Source organism: Coregonus lavaretus (genome assembly GCF_964263955.1).
Source record: "Coregonus lavaretus genome assembly, chromosome: 5".
NCBI lineage: Eukaryota > Metazoa > Chordata > Actinopteri > Salmoniformes > Salmonidae > Coregonus > Coregonus lavaretus.
The window spans coordinates 49,513,221-49,537,263 of record NC_139992.1 but is presented as its reverse complement, the minus strand read 5'-3'; the positions used below and the strand labels follow the sequence as shown (position 1 = coordinate 49,537,263).

Below are 24,043 nucleotides of genomic sequence, written 5' to 3'. Positions count from 1 at the left end.
ATATACCAACCTCTTCAACCATGGCCATTTACGTTACAACACAGTCATATACCAACCTCTTCAACCATGGTCATTTACGTTACAACACAGTCATATGGTCATATACCAACCTCTTCAACCATGGTCATTTACGTTACAACACAGTCGTATGGTCATATACCAACCTCTTCAACCATGGCCATTTACGTTACAACACAGTCGTATGGTCATATACCAACCTCTTCAACCATGGTCATTTACATTACAACACAGTCATATGGTCATATACCAACCTCTTCAACCATGGTCATTTACGTTACAACACAGTCGTTTGGTCATATACCAACCTCTTCAATCATTGTCATTTACGTTACAACACAGTCGTATGGTCATATACCAACCTCTTCAACCATGGTCATTTACGTTACAACACAGTCATATGGTCATATACCAACCTCTTCAACCATGGTCAATTACGTTACAACACAGTCATATGGTCATATACCAACCTCTTCAACCACGGCCATTTACATTACAACACAGTCGTATGGTCATATACCAACCTCTTCAACCACGGCCATTTACATTACAACACAGTCATATACCAACCTCTTCAACCATGGTCATTTACGTTACAACACAGTCATATACCAACCTCTTCAACCATGGTCATTTACGTTACAACACAGTCATATGGTCATATACCAACCTCTTCAACCATGGTCATTTACGTTACAACACAGTCGTATGGTCATATACCAACCTCTTCAACCATGGCCATTTACGTTACAACACAGTCATATACCAACCTCTTCAACCATGGTCATTTACGTTACAACACAGTCATATGGTCATATACCAACCTCTTCAACCATGGTCATTTACGTTACAACACAGTCGTATGGTCATATACCAACCTCTTCAACCATGGCCATTTACGTTACAACACAGTCGTATGGTCATATACCAACCTCTTCAACCATGGTCATTTACATTACAACACAGTCATATGGTCATATACCAACCTCTTCAACCATGGTCATTTACGTTACAACACAGTCGTTTGGTCATATACCAACCTCTTCAATCATTGTCATTTACGTTACAACACAGTCGTATGGTCATATACCAACCTCTTCAACCATGGTCATTTACGTTACAACACAGTCATATGGTCATATACCAACCTCTTCAACCATGGTCATTTACGTTACAACACAGTCGTTTGGTCATATACCAACCTCTTCAATCATTGTAATTTACGTTACAACACAGTCGTATGGTCATATACCAACCTCTTCAACCATGGTCATTTACGTTACAACACAGTCATATGGTCATATACCAACCTCTTCAACCATGGTCATTTACGTTACAACACAGTCCTATGGTCATATACCAACCTCTTCAACCATGGTCATAGGCCTCTCCCAACATAGTCATAAAACCATCTATTGTATGCCACAAATCAATTACCCATCGGGACAATAAAGTAACTCCTTCTACCCCAACACTACCTACTCTAGAAAATGGAGAGAATATCAGTACTATTGTAGATAAACGTTTGACCCACGGACAACCGCATCATCAGAGGGCACCATCGCTATTGGTCAAGCTCAGATTGACACTTCCTGTATGTCACTTCCGGTGGGGAGTCAATAGTGCTCCAGGTAGAAGTTGACCATCGGCACAGATCTAGGATCAGCTTACCCTCCCTAAATCCTAACCTTAGGGAGGTGAAAGGCAATATTGATCCTAGATCAGTGTCTGGGGTACAACGTCATCACTCCCCTGTCCAATCACCTCTCACTTTACTTATGCCCCGTCCAAATCTCCTTTCATTTTACTGATGCCCTGTCCAACCATATCTAATTTTGCTGATGCCCTGTCCAATCACCTCTCCTTTTACTGATGCCCCGTCCAATCACCTCTCACTTTACCGATTCCCCGCCTAATCACCTCTCACTTTACCAATGCCCCACCCAATCACCTCTCACTTTCATGATGCCCCGTCCAAGTCAAATCACCTCTCATTTCACTCATGCCCCGGCCAATCACCTCTCACTTTACTGATGCCTTGTCAAATCACCTCTCACTTTACTGACGCCCTGTCCAATCATCTCTCACTTCACTAGCAAATCTTCAAATAAAAGTAACCAACGGAGTTGTGTCAGAGTTACTGACATTAGGACTAGGATTTAATGTGCGTGCGTGCGTGTGTGTTGAATACTAAGTGACTAACTCCCGAGTGGCGCAGTGGTCTAAGGCACTGCATCGCAGTGCTAGCTGTGCCACTAGAGATCCTGGTTCCAGTCCAGGCTCTGTCGCAGCCGGCCGCGACCGGGAGACCCATGGGCGGCGCACAATTGGTCCAGCGTCGTCCAAGGTAGGGGAGGGTTTGGCCGGCAGGGATGTGGGATCTTTTCCCGCGGGGGCCAGTATGAATAAAATAAAATAAAAAAACATGTATGCATTCACTAACTGTAAGTCGCTCTGGATAAGAGCGTCTGCTAAATGACTAAAATGTAAAACATTTAATAACAATAATACCTGGATAAATCGCAGCGCTGCCACTAATCAGAGCCCTAATCCATCAGGGAGCACAAATGGCCACGTGTGACAGTGATTGCAGGGCCAGCGGGCACACACACACACACGTAGACATACATACAAACGCACACAGAAAGACCGAAAAAAGCAGACACACATACCTACAGCCTGTGCAGGGAGACAGAGTAGCAGATAGTGTAATTTGTAAGGCTGTTGTGTGTGATTAACGAGTGGGGCTCAAATAGTGATTTCCTGCTGTCCTCCCAACTGATTTAGAGTGGAGCAGAGCCCCTCAAATCAGTGGGGAGGATAGGACCAGAACACCCTTGGGTTGATTTGGGTGAAACCCTTCACCAACCCAAAAGGCTACTATTTTGGGAGACAAATACCTCTATTATGATTCAGGACCAATTGGGCTTGATTGCTGTAACACTAAACAGAAATAAGCAGTCTATTTTAGAATAGTTTGCTTCTCGTGGTTTCTAAGCTAGGCTATAAAATCGGTCCATCCTGGACTGTTCACAGAGCGTCCCATTTCTTTTGATTCCTATTTACATGCCTGGGTGAGCTTTACCGTGTCTGATGGTAAATAAGGCCGTGGGGGGTGTCAGAGACAAATGAAGTCATTATGGCTAATGCACTCGGGTGATACGGAGAGGATGTAATGATAAGGAACAGAACCGGTGTCTCCAATTAAAAAGCCCTCTCCAAAATGTTTAATGAGTGAAACAAATAGAGCTTTGTTAATGGCCTCTGACTTATCTGTTCCCTGGCAGGGGAGGACCCTGCTGTGTTACTAAAGGAATTACTAGAGGGAGCGCCACCATATAAAACCCTGAGACTGGCCAACATGGGGACTGACATAGAGAAACAGGGGACAGCGGCCTGTTGAGTCCGTCCCTCTAACATCCTTGGGACGGCGGGAGGTATCGCGGAGACATGATAGATGGCTAGCTCTTCTATGGTGAATTGAGGACACAGAGAAAACTTCACGAGTTGATGAGCTCGTTACACCGTTAGCCGTTGTTACACCGTTAGCCGTTTCACTTCAAAAGGGATACACCAGGGACATGTGTATGGAAGTTGGCTCCTAGGTTGATCTGAATGCAGAACCTTTCTCTATGTCAGGGCCTTTGCATGTGTGTGTGTCTGTGTAGGCATGCATGTGTTAGACTACAGTACTTGCATCTCTAACACTCTCTGATGGTCAGTGTGTGTGTGTGTGTGTGTGTGTGTGTGTGTGTGTGTGTGTGTCAGTGTATGTGAGTGGGGACAGCTCCTGCTGCGTTGTCCTATCTGCTGATAATGCTACAGTAATTAAATGAGAGAGACTCGCCTGGCTCCCGCTGCTACACACCGTGACTGAAGGGCCTGACTGATAGTCCCCACTACACTTCTACTGCAGAGTCCTAATAATGTCACTTCTCTCACTGTTACTTATGGCTGCCAACACCCCATCAACTGGAGCTGGCCTACTGTGTGAACTTGTTGACTTTACCGGTTAAGGGAATGTCTTTGCTCAAGCGCTGGGATTGATACGAATTTGTTTTGAAGAAGTTCCTATTATGTGATTGTTTTAGACTTCTTATTCAAATCCACTTGTTGTGTTTTGGATCAGAGCGTCTGCTATTTAACTCATATGTCATGTGTTCAAATCTAAAATAGTTTAGTTAGGGGAATGGGGCGATCATCATTTGGCTTTGGAGGGTAAAAGGTAACTAGAGCACCTATTACTGAGAAGGACCAGCAACATACAGTCACAGTATAGAAGTGTTAAGACCACACCAAGTTCCTTGGTGTCCACATCAACAATAAACTATCATGGTCCAAACACACCAAGACAATCGTGAAGAGGGCACGACAAAGCCTATTCCCCCTCAGGAGACTGAAAAGATATGGCATGGGTCCTCAGATCCTCAAAACGTTATACAGTTGCATCACCGCATGGTATGGCAACTGCTCGGCCTCCGACCGCAAGGCACTACAGAGGGTAGTGCGTACGGCCCAGTACATCACTGGGACCAAGCTTCCTGCCATCCAGGACCTCTATACCAGGCGGTGTCAGAGGAAGGCCCTAAAAATTGTCAAAGACACCAGCCACCCTAGTCATAGACTGTTCTCTTTGCTACCGCACTGCAAGCGGTACCGGAGCGCCAAGTCTAGGTCCAAAAGGCTTCTTAACAGCTTCTACCCCCAAGCCATAAGACTCCTGAACAGCTAATCATGGCTACATTTACATTTACGTCATTTAGCAGACGCTCTTATCCAGAGCGACTTACAAATTGGTGCATTCACCTTATAGCCAGTGGGATAACCACTTTACAATGTTGTTTTTTTTAAATTTGGGGGGGGGGGGGGGGGGGGGGGGGGTAGAAGGATTACTTTATCCTATCCCAGGTATTCCTTAAAGAGGTGGGGTTTCAAATGTCTCCGGAAGGTGGTGAGTGACTCCGCTGTCCTGGCGTCGTGAGGGAGCTTGTTCCACCATTGGGGTGCCAGAGCAGCGAACAGTTTTGACTGGGCTGAGCGGGAACTATGCTTCCGCAGAGGTAGGGGAGCCAGCAGGCCAGAGGTGGATGAACGCAATGCCCTCGTTTGGGTGTAGGGACTGATCAGAGCCTGAAGGTACGGAGGTGCCGTTCCCCTCACAGCTCCGTAGGCAAGCACCATGGTCTTGTAGCAGATGCGAGCTTCAACTGGAAGCCAGTGGAGTGTACCCGGACGATTTGCATTGTTCCCCTCACCCCACCCCCTCTTTTACGCTGCTGCTACTCTGTTTATTATCTATGCATAGTCACTTTAACTCTACCCACATGTACATATTACCTCAATTACCTCGACTAACCGGTGCCCCGGCACATCGACTCTGGACCGGTACCCCCTGTATATAGCCTCCCTACTGTTATTTTATTTTACTGCTGCTCTTTAATTATTTTACTTAACTTATTTTTCTTAAAACTGCATTGCTGGTTAAGGGCTTGTAAGTAAGCATTTCACTGTAAGGTCTACACCTGATGTATTCGGCGCATTTGGCAAATAAAATTGTCTTTTATTTTATTTTACATGTTGTTGCTCTGTTGTCGTTCATTCCACATACATTTTCTAGGTTCTTCCTTGAATCGATTAATCTGCCTGAGTCTCAGTATGATGCAGACTCACAGAAGGCTGGGCGTCATTGAAAAGTAAAGATACATTGTCATGCCACGACTACAGATACTTCTGCTCCCAGTTAGAAAAAGTGTATCGATCAGGCAGTGGGGAGAATAGGAGCTATTACTGAGACTAAACACTCCACCTCTGTATCTCTTTCCCTTTTACACAGGAGTTTTACTTTGCTTGAAGGAGGTGGCAATTGTAACTGTGATTGTCCCCCAACGCAGGGCGAGAGGAAAATCCAATTCCATCAATAGAGATGGACTAGAGTCTAGACTAGAGATGGACTAGAGTCTAGACTAGAGATGGACTAGAGTCTAGAGATGGACTAGAGTCTAGACTAGAGATGGACTAGAGTGAGCAAAAGAGATGAAAATGAAGGGGGAAAAATGAGAGAGAGAGAGAGAGAGAGAGAGAGAGAGAGAGAGAGAGAGAGAGAGAGAGAGAGAGAGAGAGAGAGAGAGAGACAGAGACAGAGACAGAGACAAAGAGAGAGAGAGAAAGAGAAAGAGAGAAAGCGAGAGAGAGAGAGAGAGAGAGAGAGAGAGAGAGAGAGAGAGAGAGACAGAGACAGAGACAAAGAGAGAGAGAGAGAGAGAAAGCGAGAGAGAGAGAGAGAGAGAGAGAGAGAGAGAGAGAGAGCGATAAAGAGAGAGACAAAGAGAGAGAGAAAGAAAGAAAGAGACAGAGAAAGAGAGAGAGAGAGAGAGAGAGAGAGAGAGAGAGAAAAAATAAAAAGGAAGAACAAATGAGAGGCTCATTCTCAACACGGGGAACAAAACTGAAAAACAGGGAAAGAAAAAGAGAAAAAAACACATGGAGCGCAGATTGTTAAATATGAGATTGTTTTATAGCAGATATTGAGTCAAAATTTAATCTCTCTATATATATATTGTTTTCAGAGTCGATTTGGCCGCTGTGGCCAATGAGCACAGCCGTGCTGCGCTGAGCTGTCCAGGCCCTGGTGATGGCCTGTCACTAGGAACCCTCTGATGAATGGCTGTGTTGAATTGAAAGAGACATGTAATATATATCAGACTTTTATTCTCTCTGTGTGTGTTTGGTTGGGAGGGTGTGTGTGTGTGTGTGTGTGTGTGTGTGTGTGTGTGTGTGTGTGTGTGTACTTGTGTATGGGAGAGAAAAAGAGAGATGCTGTGAGCAGCCTGCAGTGAGGAGAAGAGAGAGAGAGAGATGGCTAAAGGTTATGAAAGAAGAATATGAGAGAGAAAGAGAGAAGAGGGCTAAGGTTATGAAAGAAGAATATGAGAGAGCGAGAGAGACAGCAGGAGAGAGGTAGATGAAAGAGGTAGGAGGCCAAGACAGAGAAAAGGACAGAATTGGACAGAGGTGGGAAAGGAAGAATAGAGCGAGGCTGTTCAGCAGATTCTAACTAACAGCAACTCCAGCAGTTTCCCTGAGCGATTCAAAGCAAGACAACATGTTCAAATCCAACACAACACATCACTGAGTACCACTCTTCATATTTTCAAGCATGGTGGTGGCTGCATCATGTTATGGGTATGCTTGTCATCGGCAAGAACTAGGGAGTTTTTTAGGATACAAAGAAATGGAATAGAGCAATATCCTAGAGGAAAATCTGGTTCAGTCTGCTTTCCAGAAGACACTGGGAGACAAATTCACCTTTCAGCAAGACAATAACCTAAAACACAAGGCCAAATATGCACTGGAGTTGATTACCAAGACGACATTGAATGTTCCTGAGTGGCCTAGTTGCAGTTTTGACTTAAATCAGCTTGAAAGTCTACGGCAAGACTTGAAAATGGCTCAGTTGGTAGAGCACGGCGCTTACAACGCCAGTTGTTGGTTCGATTCCCACATGGGACCAGTACAAAAAAGTCTGAACATGTATGCACTCACTACTGTAAAATGACTAAAATGTAAAATCAACGAACTTGACAGAGTTTGAATATTTAAAAAATAAAAATAATAATGTGTAAATATTGTACAATCCAGGGGTGCAAAGCTCTTAGAGACTTACCCAGAAAGACTCACAGCTGTAATTGTTGCCAAAGGTGATTCTAACATGTATTGACTCAGGGGGTTGAATACTTATCTAATGAAGATATTACATATTTTTTTGGGGGGGAATGTTAGAATTATTCTTCCACTTCGTTGAAAAGAAAATGACGATTAAATCCCAATTTGTAATTAAAGAAAATGTAGTAAAAGTCGAGGGGTGTGAATACTTTCTGAAGGCACTTCTTCTTCTTATCCCTCTCTCTTCTCATGATGTGTGAAGGTGATTTGTTGTCACAGTGTGGGGATATTGAGCTGGGACCGTATATAGCTGATGGATGACCGCCCATCGGGTCAATAAGCGCTTACGTTAGTAGTAGCACTAGTCCGAGATCAGTTCTATGATCACAGCTCCAACTGGCTCCTACACACAGCACCATGGCACCAACTGTTCTCCAGTCAGCTGTAGTTCTCATGACTCTCATCAACTCATCTCTGTGCCATCAGCATTGCAGCCTTTACTGTGTACTAGCCTTACATGAATCCAACCAACATTATTCCTATGGTTTTCAATCAAACATTGTGCCAGATAAGGATAGTCCACAATGGCCTTGTGGCCTTAAAATAAAGCTAAAAGCATTTATTCTGTAACCACTGTGAGAACATGTCTTCCTCCCTTACAGTTTAAGCATGTTTTATTCCTATATGTATCGTCACATGGCTATGGGCCTATAGTATTTCTAAGTACTGGTTTATTATTTTGTTGCTATAGTATTTCTAAGTACCGGTTTATTATTTTGTTGCTATAGAATTTCTAAGTACTGGTTTATTATTTTGTTGCTATAGTATTTCTAAGTACTGGTTTATTATTTTGTTGCTATAGTATTTCTAAGTACTGGTTTATTATGTTGTTGCTATAGTATTTCAAAGTACTGGTTTATTATTTTGTTGCTATAGTATTTCTAAGTACTGGTTTATTATGTTGTTGCTATAGTATTTCTAAGGGAGAGAGGTTACGGGTGAAAACAGTGTTGATATTGATCTGCTATTCTTTGTTAATGATTTATTGATGGCCAGCCTTTTCAAGCATCAGTAAATAAGGCCTACTCTCCACAGAGCCACTACTGCGCTCCAAGCAATTGTCTTCAACCGTCCCAACTCTCCATAGGACCAGGAGTTTTTCCATATGTACATAATCTGAACAGGAACAGTATTTCTAAGTACTGGTTTATTATTTTGTTGCTATAGTATTTCTAACTACCGGTTTATTATTTTGTTGCTATAGAATTTCTAAGTACCGGTTTATTATTTTGTTGCTATAGTATTTCTAAGTACTGGTTTATTATTTTGTTGCTATAGTATTTCTAAATACTGGTTTATTATTTTGTTGCTATAGTATTTCTAAGTACTGGTTTATTATGTTGTTGCTATAGTATTTCTAAGGGAGAGAGGTTACGGGTGAAAACAGTGTTGATATTGATCTGCTATTCTTTGTTAATGATTTATTGATGGCCAGCCTTTTCAAGCATCAGTAAATAAGGCCTATTCTCCACAGAGCCACTACCGCGCTCCAAGCAATTGTCTTCAACCGTCCCAACTCTCCATAGGACCAGGAGTTTTTCCATATGTACATAATCTGAACAGGAACATTATTTCTAAGTACTGGTTTATTATTTTGTTGCTATAGTATTTCTAACTACCGGTTTATTATTTTGTTGCTATAGAATTTCTAAGTACCGGTTTATTATTTTGTTGCTATAGTATTTCTAAGTACTGGTTTATTATTTTGTTGCTATAGTATTTCTAAGGGAGAGAGGTTACAGGTGAAAACAGTGTTGATATTGATCTGCTATTCTTTGTTAATGATTTATTGATGGCCAGCCTTTTCAAGCATCAGTAAATAAGGCCTACTCTCCACAGAGCCACTACCGCGCTTCAACCGTCCCAACTCTCCATAGGACCAGGAGTTTTTCCATATGTACATAATCTGAACAGGAACAGCACCTGGCCAAAGCATTTGGTATCGCAATGTTTTATTGAGATTGAAAACAAATACACTGCTCAAAAAAATAAAGGGAACACTAAAATAACACATCCTAGATCTGAATGAATTAAATAATCTTATTAAATACTTTTTTCTTTACATAGTTGAATGTGCTGACAACAAAATCACACAAAAATTATCAATGGAAATCAAATTTATCAACCCATGGAGGTCTGGATTTGGAGTCACCCTCAAAATTAAAGTGGAAAACCACACTACAGGCTGATCCAACTTTGATGTAATGTCCTTAAAACAAGTCAAAATGAGGCTCAGTAGTGTGTGTGGCCTCCACGTGCCTGTATGACCTCCCTACAACGCCTGGGCATGCTCCTGATGAGGTGGCGGATGGTCTCCTGAGGGATCTCCTCCCAGACCTGGACTAAAGCATCCGCCAACTCCTGGATGGTCTGTGGTGCAACGTGGCGTTGGTGGATGGAGCGAGACATGATGTCCCAGATGTGCTCAATTGGATTCAGGTCTGGGGAACGGGCGGGCCAGTCCATAGCATCAATGCCTTCCTCTTGCAGGAACTGCTGACACACTCCAGCCACATGAGGTCTAGCATTGTCTTGCATTAGGAGGAACCCAGGGCCAACCGCACCAAAATATGGTCTCACAACGGGATCTCGTCTCGGTACCTAATGGCAGTCAGGCTACCTCTGCCTGCAACCCCCCAAAGAAATGCCACCCCACACCATGACTGACCCACCGCCAAACCGGTCATGCTGGAGGATGTTGCAGGCAGCAGAACGTTCTCCACGGCGTCTCCAGACTCTGTCACGTCTGTCACATGTGCTCAGTGTGAACCTGCTTTCATCTGTGAAGAGCACAGGGCGCCAGTGGCGAATTTGCCAATCTTGGTGTTCTCTGGCAAATGCCAAACGTCCTGCACGGTGTTGGGCTGTAAGCACAACCCCCACCTGTGGACGTCGGGCCCTCATACCACCCTTATGGAGTCTGTTTCTGACCGTTTGAGCAGACACATGCACATTTGTGGCCTGCTGGAGATCATTTTGCAGGGCTCTGGCAGTGCTCCTCCTGCTCCTCCTTGCACAAAGGCGGAGGTAGCAGTCCTGCTGCTGGGTTGTTGCCCTCCTACGGCCTCCTCCACGTCTCCTGATGTACTGGCCTGTCTCCTGGTAGCGCCTCCATGCTCTGGACACTACGCTGACAGACACAGCAAACCTTCTTGCCACAGCTCGCATTGATGTGCCATCCTGGATGAGCTGCACTACCTGAGCCACTTGTGTGGGTTGTAGACTCCGTCTCATGCTACCACTAGAGTGAAAGCACCGCCAGCATTCAAAATGACCAAAACATCAGCCAGGAAGCATAGGAACTGAGAAGTGGTCTGTGGTCACCACCTGCAAAACCAGTCCTTTATTGGGGGTGTCTTGCTAATTGCCTATAATTTCCACCTGTTGTCTATTCCATTTGCACAACAGCATGTGAAATGTATTGTCAATCAGTGTTGCTTCCTAAGTGGACAGTTTGATTTCACAGAAGTGTGATTGACTTGGAGTTACATTGTGTTGTTTAAGTGTTCCCTTTATTTTTTTGAGCAGTGTAGTTTGACAACCAACACCTTTAGAGTTGTCCTTGGGGTGCTGTGAGGATGTTGGTACGTCCAAATTGTTGTGCTATTCTTTCTCAGCTTGAAGAGATGTCATATCGAGTTGATTGAGATTGTCGGTAGGGAGGCAAATCTTTTTGCAGACAAAGTGTTTGACCCCTGTTCCCGCCACTACGACGCAGATTATGTGTGTGTGTGTGTGTGTGTGTGTGCGTGCATGTGCAGGCTTTCTTGTTCATTAGAGTGCATATCTGACTTAAATCAGTATGACATTGTACATAAGGAGACAAACCATTTTGACCCCCTATTCCCTCTATAGGACACTAACCCAACTGGGAACAGTGTGAAGACTATTGTCAGATAGATTTTAGGGGACAAACGTATGCAAGGCAAAGTGTTTGACCTCTCCTCCCTAACTAGAGGGGACAACACATTGGGAAACAGCTTGGGGGTGTCAGTTTAAGTGCACTAAACAAGGTATTTGACCCCTCGAACCCTCCCTAGGACACATATCTGACTGGGAGCAGCAGCATGGTGTGTCTGTACGGGGCAGAGCTCACACTGTGTGTACGGCGTGTATGTGTGTGTCTGTCTCTCTCTCTCTGTGTATGTGATCTGACCTCTCATCATCAGCTGGGGGGAGGGGGTGGCAGCAGTGTGAGGTTTTCACTTTGAGGACGGATACCAAGGCCAGTTGGACAGCAGTGGCAGAGAGAAAGTGTTACGATGTTTCCCCTCATCTTTAGTCTGAAAACACCGTGGGGGCTTATGGTGTAGAGCGAGAGGGAGGGGGGAGGGAGGGAGAGAGACAGAGGACGCAGAGCTGCAGAGAAAACTGTTTCTCTATCAAATGTTCCCTCAGGCAGCAGAGATGGTGCGAGGTGTGATGCAGATTCCGTATGGTGTAGTGTGTGTTACAGTGTAATGCTGAGTGGAGTGAAACAAGCTGTTGAGATTCAATGTGCTACATAGTGGGCTGTAAAGAGCACTACTGGACAATGTGCTACATAGTGGGCTGTAAAGAGCACTACTGGACAACGTGCTACGTAGTGAGCTGTAAAGAGCACTACTGGACAACGTGCTACGTAGTGGGCTGTAAAGAGCACTACTGGACAATGTGCTACGTAGTGGGCTGTAAAGAGCACTACTGGACAACGTGCTACGTAGTGGGCTGTAAAGAGCACTACTGGACAATGTGCTACGTAGTGGGCTGTAAAGAGCACTACTGGACAATGTGCTACGTAGTGGGCTGTAAAGAGCACTACTGGACAATGTGCTACGTAGTGGGCTGTAAAGAGCACTACTGGACAACGTGCTACGTAGTGGGCTGTAAAGAGCACTACTGGACAACGTGCTACGTAGTGGGCTGTAAAGAGCACTACTGGACAAAGTGCTACGTAGTGGGCTGTAAAGAGCACTACTGGACAATGTGCTACGTAGTGGGCTGTAAAGAGCACTACTGGACAATGTGCTACGTAGTGGGCTGTAAAGAGCACTACTGGACAACGTGCTACGTAGTGGGCTGTAAAGAGCACTACTGGACAATGTGCTACGTAGTGGGCTGTAAAGAGCACTACTGGACAATGTGCTACGTAGTGGGTTGTAAAGAGCACTACTGGACAATGTGCTACGTAGTGGGCTGTAAAGAGCACTACTGGACAATGTGCTACGTAGTGGGCTGTAAAGAGCACTACTGGACAATGTGCTACGTAGTGGGCTGTAAAGAGCACTACTGGACAATGTGCTACGTAGTGGGCTGTAAAGAGCACTACTGGACAATGTGCTACGTAGTGGGCTGTAAAGAGCACTACTGGACAATGTGCTACGTAGTGTACTAAATAGTATGCTGGGTGATGGTGTTCCCTTACCCTGTCCTCCAGCCTGGCAACCTGCTCCCTGTAGAAGGCATCCTGTTTCTTCAGTTCCTGGTCTCTGAGCTCCAGCTGCTTGGCCTACACACACACGAGAGAGAGAGGAGAGAAGAGAGAGGAGCCATTACTAGAGCGTTCAGTCAACCATGGCCACAGAAGAGACACAGGACACACACACACAGGAGAACTCAGGAGAACTCAGGAGAACTCAGTCAACAGCAGTTACAGGGGATACATAACACAAAAAATTTACAACACACTTTCTACTACCAGAGCCATGAGTGGATGTGGACTTTGGGGTATTGGGAAGTGATGGGAGATGCCAAGAGAGAGAGCCCTCTCACTCATGCCCTCTGCTACTTTCAAGGACATTGGAGTGTGTGTGTGTGTGTGTGTGTGTGTGTAGCCACACTACAATCTGACAGGGGAGATAACATCAGACCAGGACAACGGAAGGCCTGCTCTCTTTATTTATGACCCTGTGATACCAGAACTGCTCTTTTCTACAGTGACCTTCAATAAACACCCATCTGACTGAAGCTGATCTCCCCTGTGATAAGACTGTCAGCTCCTAGGAAATCAACCTCACAGCCTACACAAGACCCTATACACTAAACTGTCAGAGGAATAAGAGGGAGAGTGAGCGAGAGATGGGGAGCGAGCGAGAGATGGGGAGCGAGAGAGAGAGCGAGAGATGGGGAGCGAGCGAGAGATGGGGAGCGAGAGATGGGGAGCGAGAGAGAGAGCGAGAGATGGGGAGCGAGAGAGAGAGCGAGAGATGGGGAGCGAGCGAGAGAGCGAGAGATGGGGAGCGAGAGAGAGAGCGAGAGATGGGGAGCGAGAGAGAGAGCGAGAGATGGGGAGCGAGAGAGAGAGCGAGAGATGGGGAGCGAGAGAGAGAGCGAGAGATGGGGAGCGAGAGAGAGATGGGGAGCGAGCGAGAGAGCGAGAGATGGGGAGCGAGCGAGAGAGCGAGAGATGGGGAGCGAGAGAGAGAGCGAGAGATGGGGAGCGAGAGAGAGAGCGAGAGATGGGGAGCGAGAGAGAGAGCGAGAGATGGGGAGCGAGAGAGAGAGCGAGAGATGGGGAGCGAGCGAGAGATGGGGAGCGAGCGAGAGATGGGGAGCGAGAGAGAGAGCGAGAGAGAGAGAGCGAGAGAGAGAGCGAGAGATGGGGAGCGAGAGAGAGAGCGAGAGATGGGGAGCGAGAGAGAGAGCGAGAGATGGGGAGCGAGAGAGAGAGCGAGAGATGGGGAGCGAGAGAGAGAGCGAGAGATGGGGAGCGAGAGAGAGAGCGAGAGATGGGGAGCGAGAGATGGGGAGCGAGAGAGAAAGCAAGAGATGGGGAGCGAGAGATGGGGAGCGAGAGAGAGAGTGAGAGATGGGGAGCGAGCGAGAGATGGGGAGCGAGCGAGAGAGCGAGAGATGGGGAGCGAGAGAGAGAGCGAGAGATGGGGATCGAGCGAGAGATGGGGAGCGAGAGAGAGAGAGCGAGAGATGGGGAGCGAGAGAGAGAGAGCGAGAGATGGGGAGCGAGCGAGAGATGGGGAGCGAGAGAGAGAGCGAGAGATGGGGAGCGAGAGAGAGAGCGAGAGATGGGGAGCGAGAGAGAGAGCGAGAGATGGGGAGCGAGAGAGAGATGGGGAGCGAGCGAGAGAGCGAGAGATGGGGAGCGAGCGAGAGAGCGAGAGATGGGGAGCGAGCGAGAGAGCGAGAGATGGGGAGCGAGCGAGAGCGCGAGAGATGGGGAGAGAGCGAGAGATGGGGAGCGAGCGAGAGAGCGAGAGATGGGGAGCGAGACATGGAGAGCGAGAGAGAGAGCGAGAGATGGGGAGCGAGAGAGAGAGAGCGAGAGAGAGGGAGAGCGAGAGCGAGAGATGGGGAGCGAGAGAGAGCGAGAGATGGGGAGCGAGAGAGAGCGAGAGATGGGGAGCGAGAGAGAGCAAGAGATGGGGAGCGAGAGAGAGATGGCGAGCGAGAGATGGGGAGCGAGAGATGGGGAGCGATAGCGAGCAAGAGATGGGGAGCGAGAGATGGGGAGCGAGAGAGCGAGAGAGAGGGAGAGCGAGAGAGAGCGAGAGATGGGGAGCGAGAGAGAGCGAGAGATGGGGAGCGAGAGAGAGCGAGAGATGGGGAGCGAGAGAGAGCAAGAGATGGGGAGCGAGAGAGAGCGAGAGATGGGGAGCGAGAGATGGGGAGCGAGAGAGAGAGCGAGAGATGGGGAGCGAGAGAGAGAGCGAGAGATGGGGAGCGAGAGAGAGAGCGAGAGATGGGGAGCGAGAGAGAGAGCGAGAGATGGGGAGCGAGAGAGAGAGCGAGAGATGGGGAGCGAGAGATGGGGAGCGAGAGAGAGAGCGAGAGATGGGGAGCGAGAGATGGGGAGCGAGAGAGAGAGTGAGAGATGGGGAGCGAGCGAGAGATGGGGAGCGAGCGAGAGAGCGAGAGATGGGGAGCGAGAGAGAGAGCGAGAGATGGGGATCGAGCGAGAGATGGGGAGCGAGAGAGAGAGAGCGAGAGATGGGGAGCGAGAGAGAGAGAGCGAGAGATGGGGAGCGAGCGAGAGATGGGGAGCGAGAGAGAGAGCGAGAGATGGGGAGCGAGCGAGAGATGGGGAGCGAGAGAGAGCGAGAGATGGGGAGCGAGAGAGAGAGCGAGAGAGAGAGAGAGATGGGGAGCGAGCGAGAGAGCGAGAGATGGGGAGCGAGAGAGAGAGCGAGAGATGGGGAGCGAGAGAGAGAGCGAGAGATGGGGAGCGAGAGAGAGAGCGAGAGATGGGGAGCGAGAGAGAGATGGGGAGCGAGCGAGAGAGCGAGAGATGGGGAGCGAGCGAGAGAGCGAGAGAATGGGAGCGAGCGAGAGAGCGAGAGATGGGGAGCGAGCGAGAGCGCGAGAGATGGGGAGAGAGCGAGAGATGGGGAGAGAGCGAGAGATGGGGAGCGAGCGAGAGAGCGAGAGATGGGGAGCGAGACATGGAGAGCGAGAGAGAGAGCGAGAGATGGGGAGCGAGAGAGAGAGAGCGAGAGAGAGGGAGAGCGAGAGCGAGAGATGGGGAGCGAGAGAGAGCGAGAGATGGGGAGCGAGAGAGAGCGAGAGATGGGGAGCGAGAGAGAGCGAGAGATGGGGAGCGAGAGAGAGCAAGAGATGGGGAGCGAGAGAGAGATGGCGAGCGAGAGATGGGGAGCGATAGCGAGCAAGAGATGGGGAGCGAGAGATGGGGAGCGAGAGAGCGAGAGAGAGGGAGAGCGAGAGCGAGAGATGGGGAGCGAGAGAGAGCGAGAGATGGGGAGCGAGAGAGAGCGAGAGATGGGGAGCGAGAGAGAGCGAGAGATGGGGAGCGAGAGAGAGCAAGAGATGGGGAGCGAGAGAGAGCGAGAGATGGGGAGCGAGAGATGGGGAGCGAGAGATGGGGAGCGATAGATGGGGAGCGATAGCGAGCAAGAGATGGGGAGCGATAGATGGGGAGCGAGAGAGCGAGAGAGAGGGAGAGCGAGAGCGAGAGATGGGGAGCGAGAGAGAGCGAGAGATGGGGAGCGAGAGAGAGCGAGAGATGGGGAGCGAGAGAGAGCGAGAGATGGGGAGCGATAGATGGGGAGCGATAGATGGGGAGCGAGAGAGCGAGAGATGGCGAGCGAGAGATGGGGAGCGAGCGAGAGATGGGGAGCGAGAGATGGGGAGAGAATAAAATAGAGAATCTACAGGAAGCTCCCCGCTCCAGTCTTACCTTCCATGTAATCTCCTGAAGAGAGGAAGGGAGAAAGAAAGAAAGGCAGATTAAACTGTCTACATCTTCAAAATGACAACTGGTTTAGTATTCAAAAGCTGGGAGTGACTGGCCGCCACAGCGTTTTACACTCACGTTTACTCGCTCTCTCTACATTTTTCACACATACAGATGTAGGATCTTAATTTGACCTATATTGTCACAGCAAAATGATCCTGCAGCAACAGGATTTGAAAGTTTAATCCATAATGTTACTTGATCGGTGGTTAGGCTATTAGCTGGCCAAAAGTAGGTTACATGTAAAGTGCAATACTGTTAATATAACCATGTGTTAGTGTGGGTTTTCAGTTAAAAGCTGCAATATGTAATGTTTTGGGCGACCCGACCAAATTCACATATGAAAGAGTGTTATAGATCTGTAAATCTCATCAAATGCAAGTCTAAGAAGTGGTAGATCGGTTCTACAGTGGGGAAAAAAAGTATTTAGTCAGCCACCAATTGTGCAAGTTCTCCCACTTAAAAAGATGAGAGAGGCCTGTAATTTTCATCATAGGTACACGTCAACTATGACAGACAAAATGAGAAAAGAAAATCCAGAAAATCACACTGTAGGATTTTTTATGAATTTATTTGCAGATTATGGTGGAAAAGAAGTATTTGGTCAATAACAAAAGTTTCTCAATACTTTGTTATATACCCTTTGTTGGCAATGACACAGGTCAAACGTTTTCTGTAAGTCTTCACAAGGTTTTCACACACTGTTGCTGGTATTTTGGCCCATTCCTCCATGCAGATCTCCTCTAGAGCAGTGATGTTTTGGGGCTGTCGCTGGGCAACACGGACTTTCAACTCCCTCCAAAGATTTTCTATGGGGTTGAGATCTGGAGACTGGCTAGGCCACTCCAGGACGTTGAAACGCTTCTTACGGAGCCACTCCTTCGTTGCCCGGGCGGTGTGTTTGGGATCATTGTCATGCTGAAAGACCCAGCCACGTTTCATCTTCAATGCCCTTGCTGATGGAAGGAGGTTTTCACTCAAAATCTCACGATACATGGCCCCATTCATTCTTTCCTTTACACGGATCAGTCGTCCTGGTCCCTTTGCAGAAAAACAGCCCCAAAGCATGATGTTTCCACCCCCATGCTTCACAGTAGGTATGGTGTTCTTTGGATGCAACTCAGCATTCTTTGTCCTCCAAACACGACGAGTTGAGTTTTTACCCTAAAGTTCTATTTTGGTTTCATCTGACCATATGACATTCTCCCAATCCTCTTCTGGATCATCCAAATGCACTCTAGCAAACTTCAGACGGGCCTGGACATGTACTGGCTTAAGCAGGGGGACACGTCTGGCACTGCAGGATTTGAGTCCCTGGCGGCGTAGTGTGTTACTGATGGTAGACTTTTGGTCCCAGCTCTCTGCAGGTCATTCACTAGGTCCCCCTGTGTGGTTCTGGGATTTTTGCTCACCGTTCTTGTGATCATTTTGACCCCACGGGGTGAGATCTTGCGTAGAGCCCCAGATCGAGGGAGATTATCAGTGGTCTTGTATGTCTTCCATTTCCTAATAATTGCTCCCACAGTTGATTTCTTCAAACCAAGCTGCTTACCTATTGCAGATTCAGTCTTCCCAGCCTGGTGCAGGTCTACAATTTTGTTTCTGGTGTCCTTTGACAGCTCTTTGGTCTTGGCCATAGTGGAGTTTGGAGTGTGACTGTTTGAGGTTGTGGACAGGTGTCTTTTATACTGATAACAAGTTCAAACAGGTGCCATTAATACAGGTAACGAGTGGAGGACAGAGGAGCCTCTTAAAGAAGAAGTTACAGGTCTGTGAGAGCCAGAAATCTTGCTTGTTTGTAGGTGACCAAATACTTATTTTCCACCATAATTTGCAAATAAATTCATAAAAAATCCTACAATGTGATTTTCTGGAGAAAAAAATCTCAATTTGTCTGTCATAGTTGACGTGTACCTATGATGAAAATTACAGGCCTCTCTCATCTTTTTAAGTGGGAGAACTTGCACAATTGGTGGCTGACTAAATACTTTTTTCCCCCACTGTGTGTGCGCTATTTCTATGGTTCCAGTGCTTAAGTTTCGTTTTTGCGTCTTTTACTTTTGGTTTTGTACACCAGCTTCAAAAAAGCTGAAAATACAATATTTTTGGTTTTGGAAAATATATTTCACAGCGGTTTAGATGGTACAATGATTCTCTACACCAGGGGTACTCAACTCTTACCCTACAAGGTCCAGAGCCTGCTGGTTTTCTGTTCTACCTGATAATTAATTGCACCCACCTGGTGTCCAAGGTCTAAATTAGTCCCCGATTAGAGGGGGGAAAATGAAGAAACGCAATGGAACTGGCTTCGAGGTCCAGAGTTGAGTTTGAGGACTATACTATACTTGCTTGTTTTGTCACAAACTGAAAATAGGCGAACTACTAGAATTTCAGCAACCAGGAAATTGCAGAGCAATCTTTAATTTCTGTAAATCACAAAACTTTTACTGTGCAGAAAAATCCTCAGCAACAAAAGAGTAATTCAATTAAGATCCTACATCTGTACACACACATTCAAATCCAGGTGACAGCTACTATTCTACTGAGGGCCATTGAAGGTGACATCTACTACTCTACTTAGGGCCATTGTGAAGGTGACATCTACTACTCTACTTAGGGCCATTGTGAAGGTGACATCTACTACTCTACTTAGGGCCATTGTGAAGGTGACATCTACTACTCTACTTAGGGCCATTGTGAAGGTGACAGCTACTATTCTACTGAGGGCCATTGTGAAGGTGACATCTACTACTCTACTTAGGGCCATTGTGAAGGTGACAGCTACTATTCTACTGAGGGCCATTGTGAAGGTGACAGCTACTATTCTACTGAGGGCCATTGTGAAGGTGACATCTACTATTCTACTGAGGGCCATTGTGAAGGTGACAGCTACTATTCTACTGAGGGCCATTGTGAAGGTGACAGCTACTATTCTACTTAGGGCCATTGTGAAGGTGACATCTACTACTCTACTTAGGGCCATTGTGAAGGTGACATCTACTACTCTACTTAGGGCCATTGTGAAGGTGACAGCTACTATTCTACTTAGGGCCATTGTGAAGGTGACAGCTACTACTCTACTTAGGGCCATTGTGAAGGTGACAGCTACTATTCTACTTAGGGCCATTGTGAAGGTGACAGCTACTATTCTACTGAGGGCCATTGTGAAAGTGACAACTACTATTCTACTGAGGGCCATTGTGAAGGTGACAGCTACTACTCTACTTAGGGCCATTGTGAAGGTGACAGCTACTATTCTACTGAATCCCAATGTGAAAGTGACAACTACTATTCTACTGAGGGCCATTGTGAGGCCCAGGGTCAGAATTCCATTGCATACTATAGTGAAGTCACAGTCCCAATAGCCTATTGGAGACCTATTCTGACCGACTGAAAGACCGAGTGAATTTCCTGAGTGACTTTACTGGCTGACTTGACTGACAGACATGACTGACCAAAAGACTGACTGATTGAAAGACTGACTGACCAAAAGACTGACTGACCAAAATACTGATTGACTGACTTGACCCACTGACTTGACTGACAGACAGACTAGCAGACATGACTGACCGACATGACTGACTGAAAGACTGACTGAACTGAACTAAATTGACTGACTGACTAAGCTATGTTATGCGTGATTGTGAGAAGACGTGCTCCTTGAAATCTAATAGTGTACTGGGCAGCCCAAACGGTGACCCTGTGTGCCAAAAAACGGTCCCCTTTCCACAGCTCAATCAAGCTTGAACATCTCTGAGAGGGGCAGGTAGGACCTTGAAACAGAACATCTCTGAGAGGGGCGGGTAGGACCTTGAAACAGAACATCTCTGAGAGGGGCGGGTAGGACCTTGAAACAGAACATCTCTGAGAGGGGCAGGTAGGACCTTGAAACAGAACATCTCTGAGAGGGGCAGGTAGGACCTTGAAACAGAACATCTCTGAGAGGGGCAGGTAGGACCTTGTATCATCATGAGTACAGATAGTAAATACTACTGCCCAGATAGACAAAGACAAAACACACACACGCCCAGACACACACATGGCTCAGACATGTCAACACACACACACTGATCCCAACACACACACACACACACACACACACCGGGCAGAGCAGCTGTACTCACTGAGTGGGTAGAGATAAACGTGTAGTAAAAGCGTAACTAAAGGGGACATTAAAAAAGGCAGGCAGTGACAGAAATGTGAGTCCAGGGACTTTGCTTTTCTTCGCTGTGTGTGTGTGTGTGTGTGTGTGTGTGTGTGTGTGTGTAGCGGGTGTTAAGAGTTTCTCTTTGGACTACAGTAGTGCATATGGCCTAATTCAGGCAACACACACACACTGCACAGTGTCAGGATTACTTCCCACTGATTAACCCCATTCAGTGGCCCTAAAGATAATCTAATCATACTAAAGGCCAAACAATGGGACAGACTTCCATGACCACCAATCCACTTTTGTTCCCCTAATGAAAAGGCCGTAGGGGAGAGGGGGGGGTGTGTGGGGGGGAGGGGGCGTGAAGTGGAGAAAGAAAGAAAATGGAAGATAACTTGAAAGAGGGAATAGAGAGGGAGAATGAAAAGGGAGGATAAAATGTGATTTATCATAGTGAGCCATCAGGCTGGCCACCGTTCCTCTGACATGTGGCCCTCATAGTGAGCCATCAGGCTGGCCACCGTTCCTCTGACATGTGGCCCTCATAGTGAGCCATCAGGCTGGCCACCGTTCCTCTGACATGTGGCCCTCATAGTGAGCCATCAGGCTGGCCACCGTTCCTCTGACATGTGGCCCTCATAGTGAGCCATCAGGCTGGCCACCGTTCCTCTGACATGTGGCCCTCATAGTGAGCCATCAGGCTGGCCACCGTTCCTCTGACATGTGGCCCTCATAGTGAGCCATCAGGCTGGCCACCGTTCCTCTGACATGTGGCCCTCATAGTGAGCCATCAGGCTGGCCACCGTTCCTCTGACATGTGGCCTGGCCCACTGGATCTCTATCTGAGGAGGGGGTGGAGAAGGAGGGGAAGAGAGGGATAGAGAAGGAGAGTAAGTTGTGAGAACAGAAAGAGAGCGAGAGATGTCCAGGACTGGGTTTCCCTATAGACATGTCCTCTCATGTTTGGGACAATGTCAGGGCTTGGTTTCCCAAAAGCACCATAGCACTAAAATAATCTTAATTCCTAGTAAACTAAATGGACGAAAGGTGATCTTAGTGCTACGATGCTTTTGGGAAACCCAGCCCTCTACATTACACCACAAAGTCAAAGTACTGTAGTTACACTAAAACTTTTCTCATACTGTCTCCATACTGTCCCTGTATAGACTCTGCATCTGGCTGACAGAGCAGGTCTTAGAGACCCTATGGTCAGATTAAACAGATCGTTTAGGGGGCTGAACGTCTCGCTGAATATCAATTAGCCGCCGGTGAATAAATAAGAGGCAGACATGTTTTTTAATTAGCAGAGTGCTGCAATTTGGCTGCTGTGTGAACGGGGCAAAAATGCAAACAGTTTGTGTGTGTGTGTGTGTGTGGCACAATGTGCTGTGTCAGGAGCTGACTTTCATTCCAACTCTCTCTCTCTTTCCCTCTTTCTCTCCCTCACTCTTTAAAGACTTCTAAAGGAAGGTAAAGAGCAGATATAAAAATAACTTGAGAGAGCTTAGAGTGTTGGGGAACATGATGCGGGAGAACTGCATTACCTCATAACATTGTACACACACAATTTCTATTTAGGATTCATACGCTCTCCCAACTTTTGCACACCCTTAAAGATAGAGTTGCAAACGACAGGGGTCCAAGATAAATCTTTGATCTAAACGAGCATCTAAGCTACCAATAGTGTTCAAGAGTAATGTTCAATAGTAATGTTCAAGACTCAGGGGAACAAAACAGCCAGGGGTGAGTTCCCCAAAGCCTTGTAGCTCACTCGGTTTAGTTATAATTACGTTCAGAACTAATTAACATATTGCCTTGATGACATCCTTGTATGATGGCATTGCAAATAAAGCACACTAGATTCTAACCACTTCTTCCACAACCTTCTCTCGGTCTTTGACCACTGCTGAGCCTGTCTATGACTGGCCCCGTCCCTCACTACATCATAATCAATGAGCTCTCACTCAGGCAGCCCATCTAAATGACCGGTACAACACACAGGTCAGAGCTGCGTGGTGGAGCCCATACATCACGGAGCTGCGTGACAGGGCCCGGTGACAAACTAATACTGATGCGGTGCCCTGTCCGCTCCAGCAGGCACGAGGTCAGGGGTCGGGCCAATGTGACCGCTGGCTGGTGTCAATTGGCTGAGGAACGGAGGTGGTGTGTGGGAGGTGAGAGATGGGGGGAGGACAGGGACAGAGAGATGAAGGTAGAGAGAGAGAGAGAGAGAGAGTCCAGTGCAGGTCAATGAATATGGATGAACACGGCAGAAAGAGGTGAATTTGAGTTGTGTCAAATTTGAACGAGGGGAATATTTGAAGAGTAGTCAATCAATAACAAACGCGCGGTGCAGGTAAACACAACTTCACTACCACACGCACACACTTCATTCACCATGCACAGATACACATACTCACACAGGCGATACACACACTTCACCACACACACCCATTAACCACCACCTAAACCCATTACACCATATCACCCACCACTATCTTTAAAAGGTATCATCCACTGATCAAATCAAAATGACAGGAGAGGATACGATGTCTCTCTTAGTGGCAGCATTACAGCAACGTGTTACACTAACAGGGGCTCTTAAACATAAGAGAGTAGCCTTCTGTTAGGAGTCCATTGGATCTCCCCACTAGTCATTCTACCACCTTGCTAATTAGACTTAAGAGGCAGAGTTTTACAGAGAAGCGGTGAAGTTCATCACTAGCTATTACTCTCTCTAGGAGAGGTTATATAGGACACCTATTATGATGTCAGATATACGATGGCCAGTAATTAACGAAAACTCACTTTGGCCCTCACCACACACACACACAAAGGAGAGTTACGTTTAATTAATTAAACTTTCCCTGACATATGCAAGCACGCCATGGACGCCAAGCTCACGTGCATACACACACACGCCCTTGAATCTCATCGAGGTGTGTCTGAGACCCACAGGCCAAAGCGTC

At 47.0% G+C, this 24,043-nt stretch overlaps 1 protein-coding gene across 2 annotated transcripts in view; it reads right to left on the bottom strand.

Moving 5' to 3' along the window:
- chchd3a (coiled-coil-helix-coiled-coil-helix domain containing 3a) overlaps nucleotides 1-24,043 on the bottom strand; it is a 97,252-nt gene that overhangs the window by 20,170 nt on the left and 53,039 nt on the right. For both annotated transcript variants that reach the window (XM_084162370.1, XM_084162369.1), the window contains exon 6: nucleotides 13,145-13,228. In XM_084162370.1, coding sequence (XP_084018496.1) covers nucleotides 13,145-13,228 — 84 coding nt within the window. The remainder of the gene's footprint in view (nucleotides 1-13,144; nucleotides 13,229-24,043) is intronic.